The following is a 16789-nucleotide window of genomic DNA, read 5'->3' as shown; positions in this document are numbered from 1 at the left end:
TGTGAGAGCTGTGCCCTACAGTCCTGCTGCTATAGGGGATGGTTGCAACTTACGCTGCTTTAGGGAGTCAAAGGAGGTCCTCAGGGAACTGCAAAACAGAAGTCTAGGTCAGCAGGCAGGCATGCTGCAAAAACCTCAAGTCCTGCCTGGCCCATGGCACTTTTATTTTGGAGGGAGGGTCCTAAGCCATATTTGCTACCTCTGGATGCAAGGGACCTTTTGGCTATGGTCATCATTAATGGGAACCCAAAATTGGCATTCTAGAAAACAAAGTTTCTTTTGAAAATTACAAAGTGATCAGACCTTGCTATGGCAGGAAAGGAAGTCACCCCCCCTCCCCTCCCTCACTCCCTGCTTCTGTTTGCACACCTAGAGAAGAGGGGTGGGTCCTGGGAAGCTCCCTGCCCTCTCAGAGGCCTCCCCTCCAGTGCAAGCACCTAGCCTAGAGCTTCTGTAACCCAGTGCTAATAGGAAGAGTCTGTAGCAGGGGAATGGCCTTCCAGCTCCTTCCAGCAGGTGGCCCTGGAGGTGAATGGAGAGGGGGGGCAGGGTCAAGGCAGGGAGAGCTACAGCAGCAGACTGCTCCAAGGAGGGCCCCAAGGGAAGGAAAGGAAGGGGCTCCACAGGGCGTGGGAGCCCGAACAGTGCTCAGACAGGAGGGGGTGCTATGTGGAGCAATTGCAAGCACCTGGGGTGGGGGTGAGGGAGGCGGCACACAGCCTAGAGTCCCAGCACTCAGGCAGCAGAGGGAGAAGGCCACAAGTTCAAGGCCATCCTGAGCTCCACAATAAGCCTCTGTCTCAAACACCCCACCCCCTTTTCCCAGAGATCTCCACAGGGCTCAGTTTACTTGAACCTTGTTTTCAAATTGCTTCTGGAGTGTAAGCATGCCCCGAATAACAGTGATGAGCCCTCGGGCAAAGAGCCGGCACTGTGACCTGGGAGGGGCAGGATCAAGTGCCCCGTGTTCTGTGCGGTCGATTTGTTGGCCCCAGAGCGTGGTGATGCTGAGGGTCGAGCTGAGGCGCCAGCTCTCCCACCCCAGACACACTGCTGCTTATTGGTGGCCGCGGGAGTCCTGGGGCAGATGCAGGAACCACAGGGGGAGCCCACGGAGCAGGGCCTTTGAAGGGCATGAGCTGTGCTCAGATGATGGGGTAGAGACCAGGGTGCCTCCTACTGTGGGCTTCCATACACAGCAGCAGTAGACCCTGGAGCCAGATGACCAGGCTCTGCCACTCATCCACCGTGTGACCCTAGGCAGGCCACCTGGTCCTCTGCCTTCACTTCCCTTCTGTAGACAGCATTCAGAAGCACAAAATGGTCGTGAGAATGTGAGTCCAGCGAAATACACCATCGAGGCTTGGTGCAAGGCAGGCGCTTCACATGCTCATCACACTCACATATGCAAACTCTGCCAGTCCTGGGGACATCCTCCAGGCACCAGCAGCCCACCCGGCCTGCCCCCAACCCCAGGCTGCCCCTCCTACGAGTTTTCCAGTGGCCCCTTCCCAGAAGCTGCTGCCTTGGCCTCAGGTACTGCCTGGCTACCCCAGTTTGAGTCCTTTCCCAGAGCCCTTCCCCAGGTGAGTGGCATGGGAGCAGATTCCCATCAGGCCGTGGATGGTGAGGGAGGTCTGCAAGTCTGGGCTCCCAGCGTGGGTTTAGCATACTGAATCTCTTAAGGACAAAAACAAGTGCATGTTGGCACAGCCTGCCCCAAGGTCTTTAGACACCATCTGTAGCCCCTAGCTAAGGAAATAAAAATGCCATGGCTTCCTTCTCTCCAGGATGCCCAAGGAATCAATCAGTTGGGTTGGTGTGAAAACTGAGGCTAGAGTCCGGCAGGCTCACTAGAATCAGTCAGCAGTCTTTCACTGCCTCTCTGAAGAGCGCTCTCCCGCCCCCTGGTGGTGGAATTGTCATATGACACCCATCTCATAACCAATTCTCCGGGTGTCCCTTCACAGAGCCCCTCCTGCCTGTGCCTTGGGGTAGAACAAAAAATGTTCCTCAGATGCTTCCTCTTCTCCTTGGATATTTGGGGAAACTGAGGCCAAGTAGGAGTGGCAACCCGAAGGACCCCTGGGGATCCAGGCCTGAAGGAGGATGATAGGGTCCTAATTACTGCCAGGCCTCTTGCCCCAGTGACAAAGCCGCAGAGCAGCCCCAGCAGCCTGGGACTCGTCAGTCAGACAGATGTGCAGTCCTGACAGTGACCTGACACTGACCACTCAGTCTTTACTTTCCAGGGGCCGCCGACACAGTATGAAAACAGCTAGCCCACCTCAAACCCACAAGCCAAGATGCCTGATGACTGCCATTTGCAGAGAAGGAAACTGACAGAGGCAAAAGCCACCCCACAGCCATGCAGCTGGTAAGAAGCAAAGCCTCAAGGCCAAGGCCTGGAGTGACGGCTCAGGAGCTCAGGGGCTGAGTGTATTCTGCTCTTGCAGAGAACCCAGCTTCCCAGCAAAGCCTCAAGGCCAAGGCCTGGAGTGGCGGCTCAGGAGCTCAGGAGCTCAGGCGGCTCAGGAGCTCAGGCGGCTCAGGAGCTCAGGGGCTGAGTGCGTTCTGCTCTTGCAGAGAACCCGTTTGCCTCCCAGCACCCACACCAGGCAGCTCACACCCCTGTGACTCCGCTCCAGGAGACCTGACACCTCTGGCCTCCATGGACACCTGCGCACATCCACACAGACATACTGACAGACATGCTTGTAACAAATCTTAAAAGCAAAATGCCAAGGCCAGTCCTTCCAGTTTGCAGAGGAAGGCAGCGGGTGTCTGCTGTGGTGACCGCTCTCTAGAGTGATGGGGTTAGGATGATTGTGGCTTTTGTCATCTTCCACCAGTGTCCACACAGGCAATGCTTCCTGCTGGCCTTTTGGCTTGGCTCTCAGAAGACTCAGAAGATCTGGGCTTGAGTCTAGATTCATAGTACAAGGGTCCCCTCACAGAGCGTTTGCCATGCTACCTCTCCCTGTCTTAGCATCCCAAACGTTGGCCACCTCCCAGTTGGAAACAGGCCTTGTGCCTATAGGGAGCTGGTTGGGAACAGGGTTACCATCCTCCATGACATCTTCGCTTTGAGCTTAGTGGAGTGGAGATTATAACACACCATACACACACACACACACACACACACACACACACACACACACACACACACACACCATACACAGGGCACAAATCCCCTGGAGGAAGAATCTCAGCATTTAGGATTCTGAGGGTGAAGGTAGGCCAGGCCTTAAAGTACCCCTGGGTTATCATCGCTCATCTGTAACCACAGAAGGGTTCACAGAACACTAGCCCAGCCCACTCATCATCTGAGGTGCCCTTCCTGGGGCAACAAGAGGAAGACGGGGAGGAGGTGACCACTTCCTTGGCAAGGTGGGGGTTTGGGCAGAACCAGAGAACCAAATAGGTGTAGGTAGAGAGAGAGGAAGGGTGGCAGTGGCCAGAGAATCAGTGGTCATGGGGTGTGGACAGTGACGATAAACTCCTGAAATAGCTCGGCTGTTCTTTAACACATAGGAGCTTGGCAGCTTCACTGGGGTAGCATGTGAACGGGGTGTGAGAACACTCTTTTTAAGATATGACTAAAACTGCCTTTCATTTATTGTTATTTCCTTTGTTTTTATTTATTATCATTTCATTTGTTATTACCAGTGGCCTGAGCCCCTGGTTCTGTGATCTAAGCTAGCGTGAGCCAGGACCCCAGGCAAGAACGCTGGTTTGGAGGCCTCGGAAGTGGAGCAGCTGGTAGAGCTCTCATAGTGCGGGCTGTTAATGGAGCCATTTCACCCCAGGCCTGTGTCCTTACGTCTATCCAACTCTGCTCCTGTCTTATAGGCACAGGGGACTGCGCGTTGGAGGATGGCCACCAGCCAGGCCCTTTTAAGGACCAACACTTCCCACCCACCAGTGTAACTCACATTCCCTGCTGAAGGACTAGACGGGGCGGGGCCAAGGTAGGTAATAAGGTAACAAGGACAACACGGGGCTTTGCCTTCCCCTTTGTGCTCCCCCCAACCCCTGCTAGCCGACCAGTCAACAAGTTCAAGGCTGGATCAGGACATATTGTGGTTCCATCAGCCATCCCTTTGTTTAAAATGAGCCCCACAAAGGTCCCCCAAGGCCTGTAGCCTGTTAAGATACTGGGCTTAGGGGTCCTGAGTACGCCCTCTGCATTGCAGGGTTCTTTCTCTGTTTGCCTTGCTGTGTGTACTTTTGTTTGTTTCTCAAGACAGGGCTTCTCTGTGTAGCCCTGGCTGTCCTGGAACTCTCTCTGTAGACCAGACTGGCCTTGAACTCAGGGATTAAAGGCATGCACTAGCTGCATGCACCCAACAAAAGCCTTCCTGTAGCAGTTGATTCTGTCTGCCAGGTCTAAGACTTTCCCTGCTGCTGCCTACCATGTTCCAGATTCTTCCTGCCCTTTAAGTCCTTAACTGCCAGAGAAATGAACCTGATCTAGAACCCTAAGAATAGCAACACTATCCAGAGCCCTCCAGGTTGGAATGGAGGGTATGACCTAGCTCTTGACAGAGAGGCGATCTGGAGGCCCCCTAGGAGGAGGTGTCTGTGGGGAAGGTACCCTGCTAAGTGCTAAAGAAAAGGAGATCATCTCAGGGTTTGAGTTCTTGAACTTCCTTGGCAGTCTGGGTCAGGACATACAGTAGATACTCCATAAATGCTCACTGAGGACACGGGCAGATGACAGACACATGGGCCACAGTTAAAGAAACAGTGCCACATGGGACAGCAACATCACTTCCCTGATGCCCCCATGTGTGGCGGTCAGCAGGACCTGCTGGCGGCACAGCTCTGAGGAAGGGGGTAGGCTCCATCCCATTGTGCAAGGGCTCTATGTATGTGGGTAATGTCACATCTTTGAGCCTTCGTCCTCAAGTAGTCACGATGGGAATGCTATCCCCTCCTGGGGAGTGGGGGCAGTCAGTCCATCTCCTGCCCCAATTTAGGCATGCTCTGGTCACTTTGTTATCTTGCTGGAGCCCCTGTGGGTTTATTTGCCCCTGGGTGCCCCTTTGCATGAGGGCTACCCCCAGAAGCCTGCCTCCCAGATCACTGGGCAGCATCCCCCGCAGTCTCAGCACTGGACTAGGGCCAGCCTGACAACGGCTTAGGAAGCCCAGCCGGCACTTCTGCCCAAGTAAGAAGCCTTGAGTTCACATGCAGTATGGAGGGGCAGGTGCGGGGCTGAGGGTGAGTCTACAGAGACCCCACTGCTCACTGAGCTCCTCTCGCTGTCACTGCAAGCTATTCACTTTCACAGACAGGGACCTGGGACTCAGACAGGGGGTGACTTTCCTGTGGTCATACACAAAACAAGGCAGGTAGACACTGTCCCTCTAGCCTTCTATAAGCAAGAAGCAAGACCCACCCAGAGCCTTAACCCCCCCAACCTCTCTTCTACAGTGGGCAGGAGATTGGTGCCACCCTTCCCCCAGTCACAGGATGCCTAGCTCAAACCCACATCAGCTGTCAGTTGGTGGCATCTCCCACCCCGCTGACAGCCATCGGTGACTCAGCCCACTGAGCATGCTGCGTACAGACCTGCAGAGAGCTGCACAGACAGGAATAGGCCTGTCACCCGCCCTCCTGACTTGGGTGATGGTAAGACCGGTGGTGTCACGTACCCTGCTCTTCCCAGAGCACAAACTAGTACAAGACACTCAGGATGCCAGGTGATAGGCACCGCACGGGGCCCAGATGCTGCTGTCCAGTTTACGCCAACCAGAAAAACCCAAGCCCCGAGCAAAGTCCAGAAGGTTCCTCAGAGGAGCAGGGGGAGCCACCAGCACTCTTACTTGATCTCTGTCTGGCCACCAGCCTTGCGAGCAATCTGCACCAGCTCCTTCCCGTACCTCTCTTCCGCCTGGGCCCTGCAACGACAGAGCAAGTACTGTGTCCCTTCCACCGCTGTTGGCTATGGCCCCGAAATATGTGCAGGACCCGCTTCTCCCATCATACTTTGCTGGCAAAATGTCTGCTGAAAAAGTCGACTGTCTCCTTCTGAGGATAAATGTTAGTTGAAAACAGGCCTGTCCACAGTAGGCCCCTTGGAGGAGGCCCAGGCCCAGGGGCCACAGGAGACAACAGAGAGCTCTGGCTCATGTGTGAGTGGATGAGTGTGTGTGTGTGTGTGTGTGTGTGTGTGCATGCACATGCTTGCACAAGAGTGGGGGGGGTCAAAGGGCAACTTCCCCACCCTGTATCCACCCTCTTTATTTCAAACATTCGAAGTCGGGCATTGGTGGCGGACGCCTTTAGTCCCAGCACTTGGGAGGCAGAGGCAGGTGGATCTCTGTGAGTTTGAGACCAGCCTGGTCTACAAGAGTTAGTTCCACCACAGCCTCTAAAACCAGAGAGAAACCCTGCCTCAAAAACAACAAAAAGAAAAAAAGAAGCAAAAGCAAAAACAAAACAAACAAACAAAAAAAGGGTTATATACTATATCTTGCAGAGACGCCATGGTAGCGTCTGGGGATTCTGTCACTGATCCCTGCTTGTTTTGAAGGGGATTTGAACTCATGTCCCCATGCTTGTTTAGCAAGTGACTTACCCACTCAATCACACCCTCAGTTTTAGCTCTTAGCTTTTGAAAGCAGACCCATACTGACTGGGCTGCAGGGGCCGTAACCACTCCCCTCCCGTCTCCCTGACCACCCAGGCCCCTCCCCGTCTCCCTGACCACCCAGGCCCAGCCCTGCTTACCTCTGCCTGAGCAGCTCCTCCACGTCCTTGCACATCTTCCTGCCATCCAGCAGCCGCTGCAGAAGCACCTCATATCCCGTGTGGGCCGTGAAGTCCCTGCACTGTAACACCGGACATTCGTGAGAACCCCCGGAGGACAGCAGGGACCTTGCTGACAACCTTCCAAGAACAGCCTCTCTCTGGCCTCCAGGTCCCTGGCCAAGCACTTACAGGTTAGGGCCCGGCCTCATGCTGGCACGCAGCACCACTCCATATATGGAGGTTCCAGAACCACAGCTGTCCAGGCAGGGGCTGTAGAGCTTGGCATCAGGCCTCAAGAGTCTGATAGAGCGGCTTTAACACAAGACCGTGGATGGATGGAGAAGGGCCCTACTGAGGCTCCATGATGACAGCCAGGCCCCAGCATCTTTCTAACTAAATGCCTGGTGTGGCTCGTGCCCTATGACCTCATGACTTGAGCTAAGTAAGGAAGCATGTTCAGGAGGTAAAAGTGGTGACTGGCCATAGAACACTGGCTTGCATCCCCTGCTGGAGTAATCTCTTAACTAGGGGACTCTGGAAAGCAACTGACCTTGTGCCTAGGCCTTGTCGGGCCAGTCCAGGTGACCCCTGACCAACTTGACTGCCATGTCTCCCACTAGTGGGTTCTGAGCATGTCTGAGGCGACAGAGGTAGAGATCAAGGACTACAGGAAGTGCCTGCCAGGTCCTACACCCATGCCTCCCACCTGTGACTCTCTTGGGTCCTGTGTGGCTGACCACAGGTGGTCCTGGAAGAAAGCAGGGGCATCAGTCTCCCTCACTGGGGCCTGGTACTCATCAACCCTTGGGTACTGGGACGGGAGATTTGGCCTCTACCTTGTCTGTCTTGGTTGTTCCCTCAGACTCTCTCAAAGCCTCACTGACTGAAAAGAACCCTAGCTTCCCAGAACACATATCCCAAACCAACCCACAGAGCCTGTCAAAGGTTAGTGAATCTCTCTAGGGGTCACCCAAACTTAACCTGACTCTTCCCATGCCCCAGGACTCCCCTCAAATTATGAGTGTGTGTGGGGAGCATGGACGGAGTTAAAATTCACCCTGAGGGTGTGACTCAGGGTTAGGGCAATTGCCTAGAAGTCCCGGGTTATGCCTCCAGTAAGCTTCTTGGCAGGGGCATTTGATGGACCTCGAGATCTACAGAGAATCAGACATTGGGAAGAGTACAGGGGACATAAATGCCCCCCACCCCGTCTACATTCAGACAACTTGAAGTGTTGCATCTCTCTAAGAGTTCAGCCCCTAAGCTCATATCCCCTTCTCTGATCAGGGCTGAGCCTAGGATCATCTGTTCACTGGTCACTAAGCTGTGGACCTAGGCCCTAGCTGGCTATGTGATACCCCAGCCTGAGACAGTGGCCCATTAGGGGCAGGTATCTTCTCCCCAAGCCTAGGCTGTACCATCCTGAGCCAGAATCTCATTTTTTATGACCATCCTGAGCCAGACTCATTTTTTATGTCTTTAAAGGTCAGCTTCCTTCCTTCCTTCCTTCCTTCCTTTTTCTTTCATTCATTCATTCTTTCTTTCTTTTGAGCACAGTTTCCCACTCTTGGCCCCTGCCCTCCCTGAGGACTCCCAGGTCAAAGTCTGTAGCAGCATGGGGGGAAAAAGTGAGTCAGAAGCCACAGAAAACCCCCTCCCCCACTTCCCTGTGGGGATCACTGAGCTTGTGTTAGCATTCAGGCCACAAAACCACAGACCCCAGAACCGTGAAGAATCTGTCCAATGCCCCTCAGCCCTTAAGAAACTGAGTGGAAGGGCCTTCCTGGAGCCATATTACAAACTAGAACCTAGCCCCTGAGGAGACTGTTTCTCCACTGTGCCTCTGAGGAATTTTTGCAGGGAGTGCCAACGGTCCTCCCCCATACCCAGTCCTGACTTTCTAGGGGGCTCTTTCTGTCCTCTGAGTCCCAGAGTAGAAAGCGAAAACCAACCAGACTCACACCGGCCATGCTGGAGAACACGAGAGGCAGCACGGCGCCCTGCAGCCCAGGTCTTCAGGAGCTCGTGTCCACAGCACCTGCCGCAGGCTGGAGACTCCCCTCCAGCCCTGGGCGTGCACCGCCGCTATGGTGGCATTAGGCACAATGAGCCACAGTCACAAGGGACCCAGCTGTTCTAAGGAAGTGCCTAGCCCCTCAGGGCTGTCTGCCTTGCCTCCCATCCCTGCCCCCTCAATCTCCTCCTCCTTCACCCCTCAGCAGACGGACTTTGATTCACTGCGCAGGGAAGAAGGAAGGGATTGCAGGAAAGAACCTCTCATCAGAAGTCCACCGTCTAACCACGGCAGACTCACCTAGGGCTACCCCAGCTCTCTCTCCTCCTGCACCGCCCCACTCACCTCCTCCTGTCCATCATTAGCCTGTCAATCAAATCCTGCCCATGATCTGACCTTAAAGCATGAAAACAGAGGCTTCCTTGGGCTCCAGAGAAGCTCGGAGTTAGGAGAACTTACTACTCTTGCTGAGGTCTGGCGGCTCACAGCCTCCTGCAACTTCAGCTCCAGGGGATCTAGCTCCCTCTTTTGGCCTCTGCAAGCACCCACATGTACATGCGCACATACACATAAATAACAAGACAAATCTTTTAAAACAATGAAGCCCCTACTCGATACACTTCCACCTGCTAGGCGTTTGCCCTGAGAAGGGCTTTGCAGCCGTGAATGGGCATCTTCTGCAATCTAAGCAGTGCTCCAGGGGCTGAGCCATTCCCAGGGTACAGCCATTCAGGGACCATGGAGGGCAGCCTGGCTTTGGTCTAGCCTCATTACCCTCACCAGCCCTTTGTAGCATTCCCAGCTCTGGCTGAGCCTCAAGTCCTCCCTAGTCACTCACTTTTGGTTTTCTTTAGAAGCCACCAGTTCTGGAGGCTACATAACTGAGCGGTATATTATCGGTTCCCACTAGCTGAAACCACTGACGAGGGGCCGCTCATTATTCATAAACCTGAAGGCGTTTACTGCAAAAAACCACTGTCCACCCGAGTCTTCATAGATGTCATCTGGATGACTTCTTTTTACCTAAAGAAACTAAAATTCTCCTCAGATAAGCTAGTACCCCCACTTCCTAACCAAGAAGAGTTGTAAAGTTAGCAGGCATGCAGGACACAGATTACTATACTTCCAGTCCTGCTCCCCATACATTGGACCATCCTACTTCCTGGCCCTATAAATAGCCCCCAGTCCTATCCTGCAGGCAAGTGGATCTCGGACTTGGAGCTCAGTCTCCCTGTGGATTACTCTTACAAAGGTCTCAGTGGCTAGGAAACTGGGCACTGGGGAAAACAGCCTGGCAGTAGCAAGCTCTCTGTTTGTGGAGTGTCTACCACACTCAACTCCAGAACATCCCAGCCTTTGCACTGCTGAAAACACCAAGACCTAGTAAGGGAGCGTTGGAAATGAGGACACCCCAAGAGGGTAGGGGACTGCCCAAGGCAACTCAATAGAACTTGGAGTATTCTAGGTTGGCTGGGCCCCAAAGCCACAGCCCCACAGACATTCAGTAGATCAAGGCCACCCTAAATTATTTCACTTTGAAGCATTCAAAAAATAAAGAAAAGATAGCTTTTGGTGTGGCTCAAATCATAACCCTGTGCAGAAGAAGGTGGGGGGGAGGGGATAGCTTTTGGGGTTAGAGAGTTGTTTCACCTGGTAAAGTGCTTGCTTTGCAAATATGATCTCTAGCAAACACATAAAGAAAGCTGAGTATAGTGGCATGCATTTGTAACCCTGGCTTGCAGGAGGCAGAGACAGGCAGATCCCTGGGGCTTTCTGGCCACAGCCCTGTTGAATTAGCGAGCTCCAAGTTCCAGAAAGAGACTGTCGGAATAAACAAGGTGGCTGACTCCTGAGGAAGGACACCTGAAGTAGTACTATGACCCCCCCCTCTCACACACACACAACATACACAATCTCTCTCCCTCCCTCTCTCTCTGTCTCTCTCTGTCTCTCTCTGTCTCTGTCTCTCTGTCTCTCTCTCTCTCTCATGCACGCACACACATAGGAGAGTTTTGAGGTTGCACATGGTGACACAATGCCTGTAATCCCAGTACTTGGGAAACTGAGGTAAGAGAAATATGACGTCAAGTCTGACCTGGGCTGTGGAGTGAGAGCCTGTCCCCCAAAATGAAATGAACTACAACAAAATATTAGCAAACCAACCCCAAAACCTAAGCCAAAACAAAATATATCTTTGGAAAACAATTAGTCAAATTGTCTCCACCTTAAAACAAGGCCACATTTTAGGATTTAATCCATGTGCCCTGGATTCACAGGTGTGCCAGGGTGGTCAGAGCAACATTGTCTAGAGAAAAAAAGAAAAGACCAGAAACAGCTAGAAGTCACATCCAGCCTGGTGGCCTGGGAATAACTCATGTCAGGCTAGGGTGCTGGGTGGTTAGTAGATACAGTCCCGTCACCTGGGAGGCCCACATGAGCCAGAGCTCTGCCATGTGGCCTGGGGTCACTTTGAGCACCAGTGGACCCTGCCATACGCGCCCCACTGACGAGGAGAAGCGGCCGCCATCCCCACTACCACTTCCTCCTTTCCCTGCTCATATCACACTCAGTGGCTGTGAGGGTTGGCCACACAGACCAGGCCATCCGAGCAAGAAAGTTCCCCCTTCTTGGGCCTGCTTTCCTCACCCAGGATGTGTGGGCAGGAAGCCGGAGGTCAGTACCAGGTACCCAATCCTCTCGAGAAGATGGAAGGAATTCCAGACTAGATGTGGCTCACCCCACACACGTGAAGGCCACGACCCTGGCTGTTCCCAACCTCCACTGCCTTCCCTATGGAAACGACCTCAGAGTTCTCGTCGATCTGAGAAGCACATGAATTAGGGTGGCCATAAGAGGACACAAAACCAAGATCAGAGCTAGTCCTGAGGCAGGGCTGGGGACCCAGATAATGACTCCCTCCCCCATTTACAGATAAGGAAAATGGGGCCAAGACAGGCTGCATGACCCGCAGGACACAGCCAGAACTTGAGCTCAGATGGTCTAGACCAGGAACCTGGTCCTAAGCCTCCTTTACTCCATCTCTTTACCATTCTCAGGACCTACCATGCAATGGTAGCCTCCTATGCCTGCTCCTACTGGCTAGCCAACACCCTGTCCCCCTCCACTAGAGAGAATCTTTCATCTATCAGGCTGTGTGGCCTGGCTGGAAAAAAATGAACCATTCTTCCCTTCCCCCATCCCAGATCCACTTGAAGCAGGGGAGAGCCATTTTCAAAGGTTCCCCTGAATAGATTTCCAGAACAAAGAATATGGGGGACAGATAAATTTTTAGCCTTTGGGGGAGGCCTGGGTTTTGGTCTCAGTTTTCATGTGCCAGGAATGAAGCTGGGCAGGCAAGCTGAAGACACCAATCTCTCGCCTTCCAGACTGTGGAGGGCACATAGTCTGTGTTCTCCATAGAATGTGGTGCTGATGTGAGTCTGAGCTTTGGCATCATGTAAACCAGTGGTTTCATCTTCCCTAGCAATTCAGGGCAGGGTATCGCTACAGCTGCTTATAGAGTGGAGCCTGGGGTGGGGGTGTTGAGTGTGTCTAAGAATTGCATTGGAATTTTACAGGGTGGGGCCTGGAGAGATGGATCAGCAGTTAAGAGCACAGGCTGCTCCTCCAGAGGACCTGGGTTCAGTTCCCAGCACCCACATGGCAGCTCACAGTCACCCATAACTCCAATTCCAGGGGATCTGTCCCCTCTTCCACCAGAGGCTCCCTGTGTGAAGCTGGGAGAGCAGGAGCTTCAGACTACATTAGACAGTAAGATTTCTATACTGGGTTGAACCCACCTGGGTTCTATTTGAAAATGGCTAGAAAAGTCCCAGCAGGTGCCTGAGTGTGGGGCGATAAGATCTGCCAGTTGGAAAAAGGACAGGTTTCCCGCTCTGCCTTGCCTACAGGCGATACCCTTTCCGGTCTCTCATGGGCTCTTCATGTTTTAGTGCCTTAACAAAAATCAGCCTTTATTGATGGGAGTAGAGTTAAAGCTGAGCAATTAGTCCTCTGCCTCTAATGCCAAAGCTCTGACCAGCATTGTGCACATTCACCAGCAAGCCAGTGTGGCCGACTGCTCCCTCCTGTCCCCGCTCACCTACAGGACAGCAGGGACTCTGCACCCACCGTGGCTGCCATTGCTCCACCACTAGCAACTGCTTTCCTGTTGCTTGTCTCCTGTGGTCTGAGAAACCCAACCACAAAGGCTACTGGGGAACCTGACATAGTAGACACAATGCCCTAGAGACTATGAACTCCAGGAAGGTGTAGGAACTGGTACTCAGAGCAGCGCTCGGCAGTGCTCGGCAGTGCTCGGCAGTGCTCGGCAGTGCTCGGCAGTGCTCCGCAGTGCGGCACATATGAAGGACGAGAGAAACACCTAGAGACCCTTCCAAAGAATGTAACTCTGTGACTGCTGCTGGTGCTGGGGCCCCAGGATGGGATCAGCCCACTTGCTTGTGGATTTAATGAGTCATTATTCACCACCCTTAAAGAGCAAGCCAGACTAGTCCCCTTTCTTTCTGACAACAGTGTTCTGAGGCTGGTATTGTGACATCCATGGTGTACATAGGAAGGATAAGTCAACGGGCAATAAGCAAGCTTTTCCATTGCCCCAGTAATTACCCTGAGGTGGGGCTTACCCCAACACCTACTGGTTAATTAAGGAAGGTAAAGGCTTAAATACTCAGGTCTGACTTGAATGGACAGACAGATGGATTGATGGACAATAGATGGCCAAAGGCTTCAGCGAGTGTGCCAATTGCTAGCCTGGGGAGCCTGGGGGGAGGATACGTAGGGAGAGGTTTATAAACTCAAGATCCAGAAGAATGCTGTCCTAACTACAGCTTTGTGGGGCCATCAGGGACAAAAGGAATGTCAGTGGTTGGTATTTCCAGATGTCCAAGACTTGATCACTGAGGCAGACAGGACAGACAATTCCAGGTTAGTTCATGCAAGAATTTCCAGGAGACAGTAGTCTTGAAAATGCAGAGCAGGGCAAGCAGAGGTGGAGAGCGCCCATTGCTGGTGATGTAAGCAGGTCAGACTCGAGCCTCAGATCTCCTGTTCATCTAGATGGTTTGTGACAAGGTACCTCTAGCCCAGGGGCCAGAAGGGCCCTGGGCAAACACATATATGTATTGAAGAGCAGTGCTTTGTGGCTTTTCTGAGATGGCTTGGCCTAGGAGTTGGAGAGAGGGTCAATAAAGCAAAGGCAGACTTACGTTTTACAGGCATGGCACACCAGTGGGGGCAGATTAGTGAGTATACACTGAAGTTGTCAGACAAAGGGAAAGTCTGCCCATGCATTAAGACATCTACAAGGCCAAGTGACTGACCTTCGTGATGATGGAGAGTTAAAATGTTACAGACCAAAGTCAAATCACCCTGCGCTACTTTTAGTCCCTCCGAAAGCCATTCATTACCCACCCCTATATCTGACCTTGTGACTACGTCTCCTGGAAGGCCACTAGTTTCCACCAATTCGAAAGCTAAGAATGCCATCTGATAGCATCTAAAACCTATGTCGGCTTCCCTTTGCTGGGACTCACCTCCAGTGTATTTGGTAAATGCCTTGATTTATAAGACCCTTTGTTCTGTAACTAACACGTGTGTGTCCACCCAGCACCATTTGGGGTATGAAACACTTCCACATGGACCATATCTTTTGGGGCAACTTGTCCTGGGGCCATTGTCATTCATATTTGGCTTGAGAATAAACTTTTACTCCCTCTGAGGTGAGAGCTGCCTTGTGTGCAGCTGGGCCAACTAGAGCTTAAGGCTGGAAAGAAGTTTCCAGAACCTCCCGCCAAGTTGCAGTCTGATGGCCTCCTTTCGGCCTTGCAGGTCCCTTCCCTTGCATTGCTAATGTGCCAGGATCCTGGGTGGATGTGTGGGTCCACTCTGGGCTCCAAAGTACAGGGAAGCCACAGGGCTGTGACTGACAGCTGCCTTGTGGCCTCTGGAAGCCCAAGACAGAGAAGGCTGTGAGTTTTCAGGTTTCCAGGAACCACCTGAGGAGAAGCGGCCTACTGCACATGAATTGTTCACACTGAACACAGGGTGTGGCAGCGGTCCCCAGTATGTGGGAAATTGACATAAAAAGAGGTCACACTCTCTTGGGTGAGCACACCTGCTTTTGAACGAGGTCAAGCTGGTTGGCAAGCTTTATGCTTTTAAATGGGTCTCAGTGGCCAGGCATGGTGCACACACCTTTAATGCCAACATTTAAGAGGCAGAAGCGGACAGATCTCTTGTGTCCAAGGTTAACCTGGTTTACATAGCAAGTTCCAGGACAGCCAGGGCTACATAGTGAGACCCTGTCTCAAAAAAACAAAACAAAAACCCAAAACAAATGGGTCTCAGTTATGAGGAAGGGAAGGTACCCTCCCATGGTCCTTGGGAGACCCTGTTCTGTGAGATCCTGCTGTCTTGTCTAAAGGCTCAACTAAACCTCTACTTCTGTCTCCTGATTTATGAAACCAAAGTGTTAGAAATGGGGAAGACTGTGGGGGGAGAGACCACCCTGCAGGCAGAGCCCAAGGTGGAAATGAATCCCTTGGGTGGTGAAGTCTGTAGTTCTTATGTCCACTTTCAAGTTAGCAGCCAGCAGAGCCGGGAAGAAGGAGGAGGAGAGGAAGAGGAGGAGGAGGGAGGGTGGGACAGACAGACAGTCTGACGAAGTGTTATGCAGCTGGCCAGGGCAGAATCATGACAGGCAAAGTGAGGAACCAAAGCATCCCAAGGAACACAAAGAGGGTGGGTTCCAAATTCAGAAGGAGGAAGCCAGCAACACGGGGGACCTGGTGGGGTGCAGGCCAGCACGAGTTGGGTGCCCTTGCTGGAGGCTCTCTTCCTTCCTCATAGAATCTGCAAGGTCACAGCTCTGCTGGGACTATCCCCATTATCGGGTAGTGGATCTGAGGGTCAACAAGGCTAATGACATACCATGCGTGGAGCCCTGTTATGTTGATTCAGCAGTCAGTCCAGGGCTCACCAGGGTCTGGCAGAGAATAAGGTAGGAGGCAGATGCCTTGGGTGAGGGTGAGTGACTAAAGGAAGAGGCGGGAACTGGGGTGGTGAATGCATAGGAGGGACCCTGAGACCAGGAGGAGACACAGACCCCCAGAGGAAACCTGAAACCCAGGCTGTCTCCAAAGGACAGACACAGTTCACAGCATGCCCTTAGCTGGTCAACACAGGACTCCTTCCTGTAGTCTGTGAGGGACTCCTCCACCTGGAACCAGGCAGCAAAGGCTCAGACATTGCCCCTGCAAATGCCATCCCCAGCTATCATAGCTCTTCCCCTTTACTGCCAGGAGATGTCTCAGGAGAGCACTGTTCTGAGGGAGTGTTCCAGCAATGGACACAGCAGAGCTAAGCATTGGGTTCTGGTCCTGATCAGTTCCACTTATGAAGACAGAATCTTGGTCACTTAACCCTATTGCTGAAACCACTGCCTGGGTAAAGTAGGGCAAACATCATTGTCCCTTTCAGGGGCTCTGAGAACTCAGTGGAATGACTCATGAGGGAACATGGACACTCACTGACTTCTGGAAAATGGTGCCTATTGTGGTTAGCACATACTGACTAAAAATCAACCAAAAAGGAAATTGAAAAGAAGAACTGGGGTTGGAGCCTCACTGACACTTCTCTGGGTCTCAATATTTCCATCTGGAAACTGGGTGAATTCATACACCTCGTGCTCTTGTGAGGCTGGTGTGGGATATCCTGCTCTGTGGCTGTGAATTGCAAGGGGACGTTGAGTTTTCTCAAAAGACAGAAATGAGCTATTGGACCCATAGGGGAGTCCATGCCTGTCCCACTCCCTCTAGGGAAAGCCTTTGAGGCTCTTCTGCAGCCTTGGTAGGGTCTGGACTCAGAGTGGATCCCTGCTCTGGCTGAGCTGTCCCGGAGGCTCAGAGATAGCCAGGCTCTGCACCATCCATGATTGTGTGTGAGACTTGTTTCCTTGTTAAGGTTTGCATGTCTCCAGCCTCAATCTTCTAGCCA

The 16789-nt window shown here is 52.7% G+C and overlaps 1 protein-coding gene across 2 annotated transcripts in view; it reads right to left on the bottom strand.

The window, feature by feature from the left end:
- The window catches only part of Pstpip1 (proline-serine-threonine phosphatase interacting protein 1), a 41605-nt gene that overhangs the window by 9280 nt on the left and 15536 nt on the right, over window positions 1-16789 (bottom strand). For both annotated transcript variants that reach the window (XM_021226847.2, XM_005069570.4), the window contains exons 2-4: window positions 6739-6839; window positions 5832-5906; window positions 54-88 (exon numbers count right to left, since the gene is read on the bottom strand). In XM_021226847.2, coding sequence (XP_021082506.1) covers window positions 54-88; window positions 5832-5906; window positions 6739-6839 — 211 coding nt within the window. The remainder of the gene's footprint in view (window positions 1-53; window positions 89-5831; window positions 5907-6738; window positions 6840-16789) is intronic.

The sequence above is a fragment of the Mesocricetus auratus genome, unplaced genomic scaffold, assembly GCF_017639785.1.
Source record: "Mesocricetus auratus isolate SY011 unplaced genomic scaffold, BCM_Maur_2.0 Super-Scaffold_100022, whole genome shotgun sequence".
Taxonomy (NCBI): Eukaryota; Metazoa; Chordata; class Mammalia; order Rodentia; family Cricetidae; genus Mesocricetus; species Mesocricetus auratus.
Note: the sequence above shows the minus strand (reverse complement) of the source record. Positions and strands in the feature narration are given on the sequence as shown.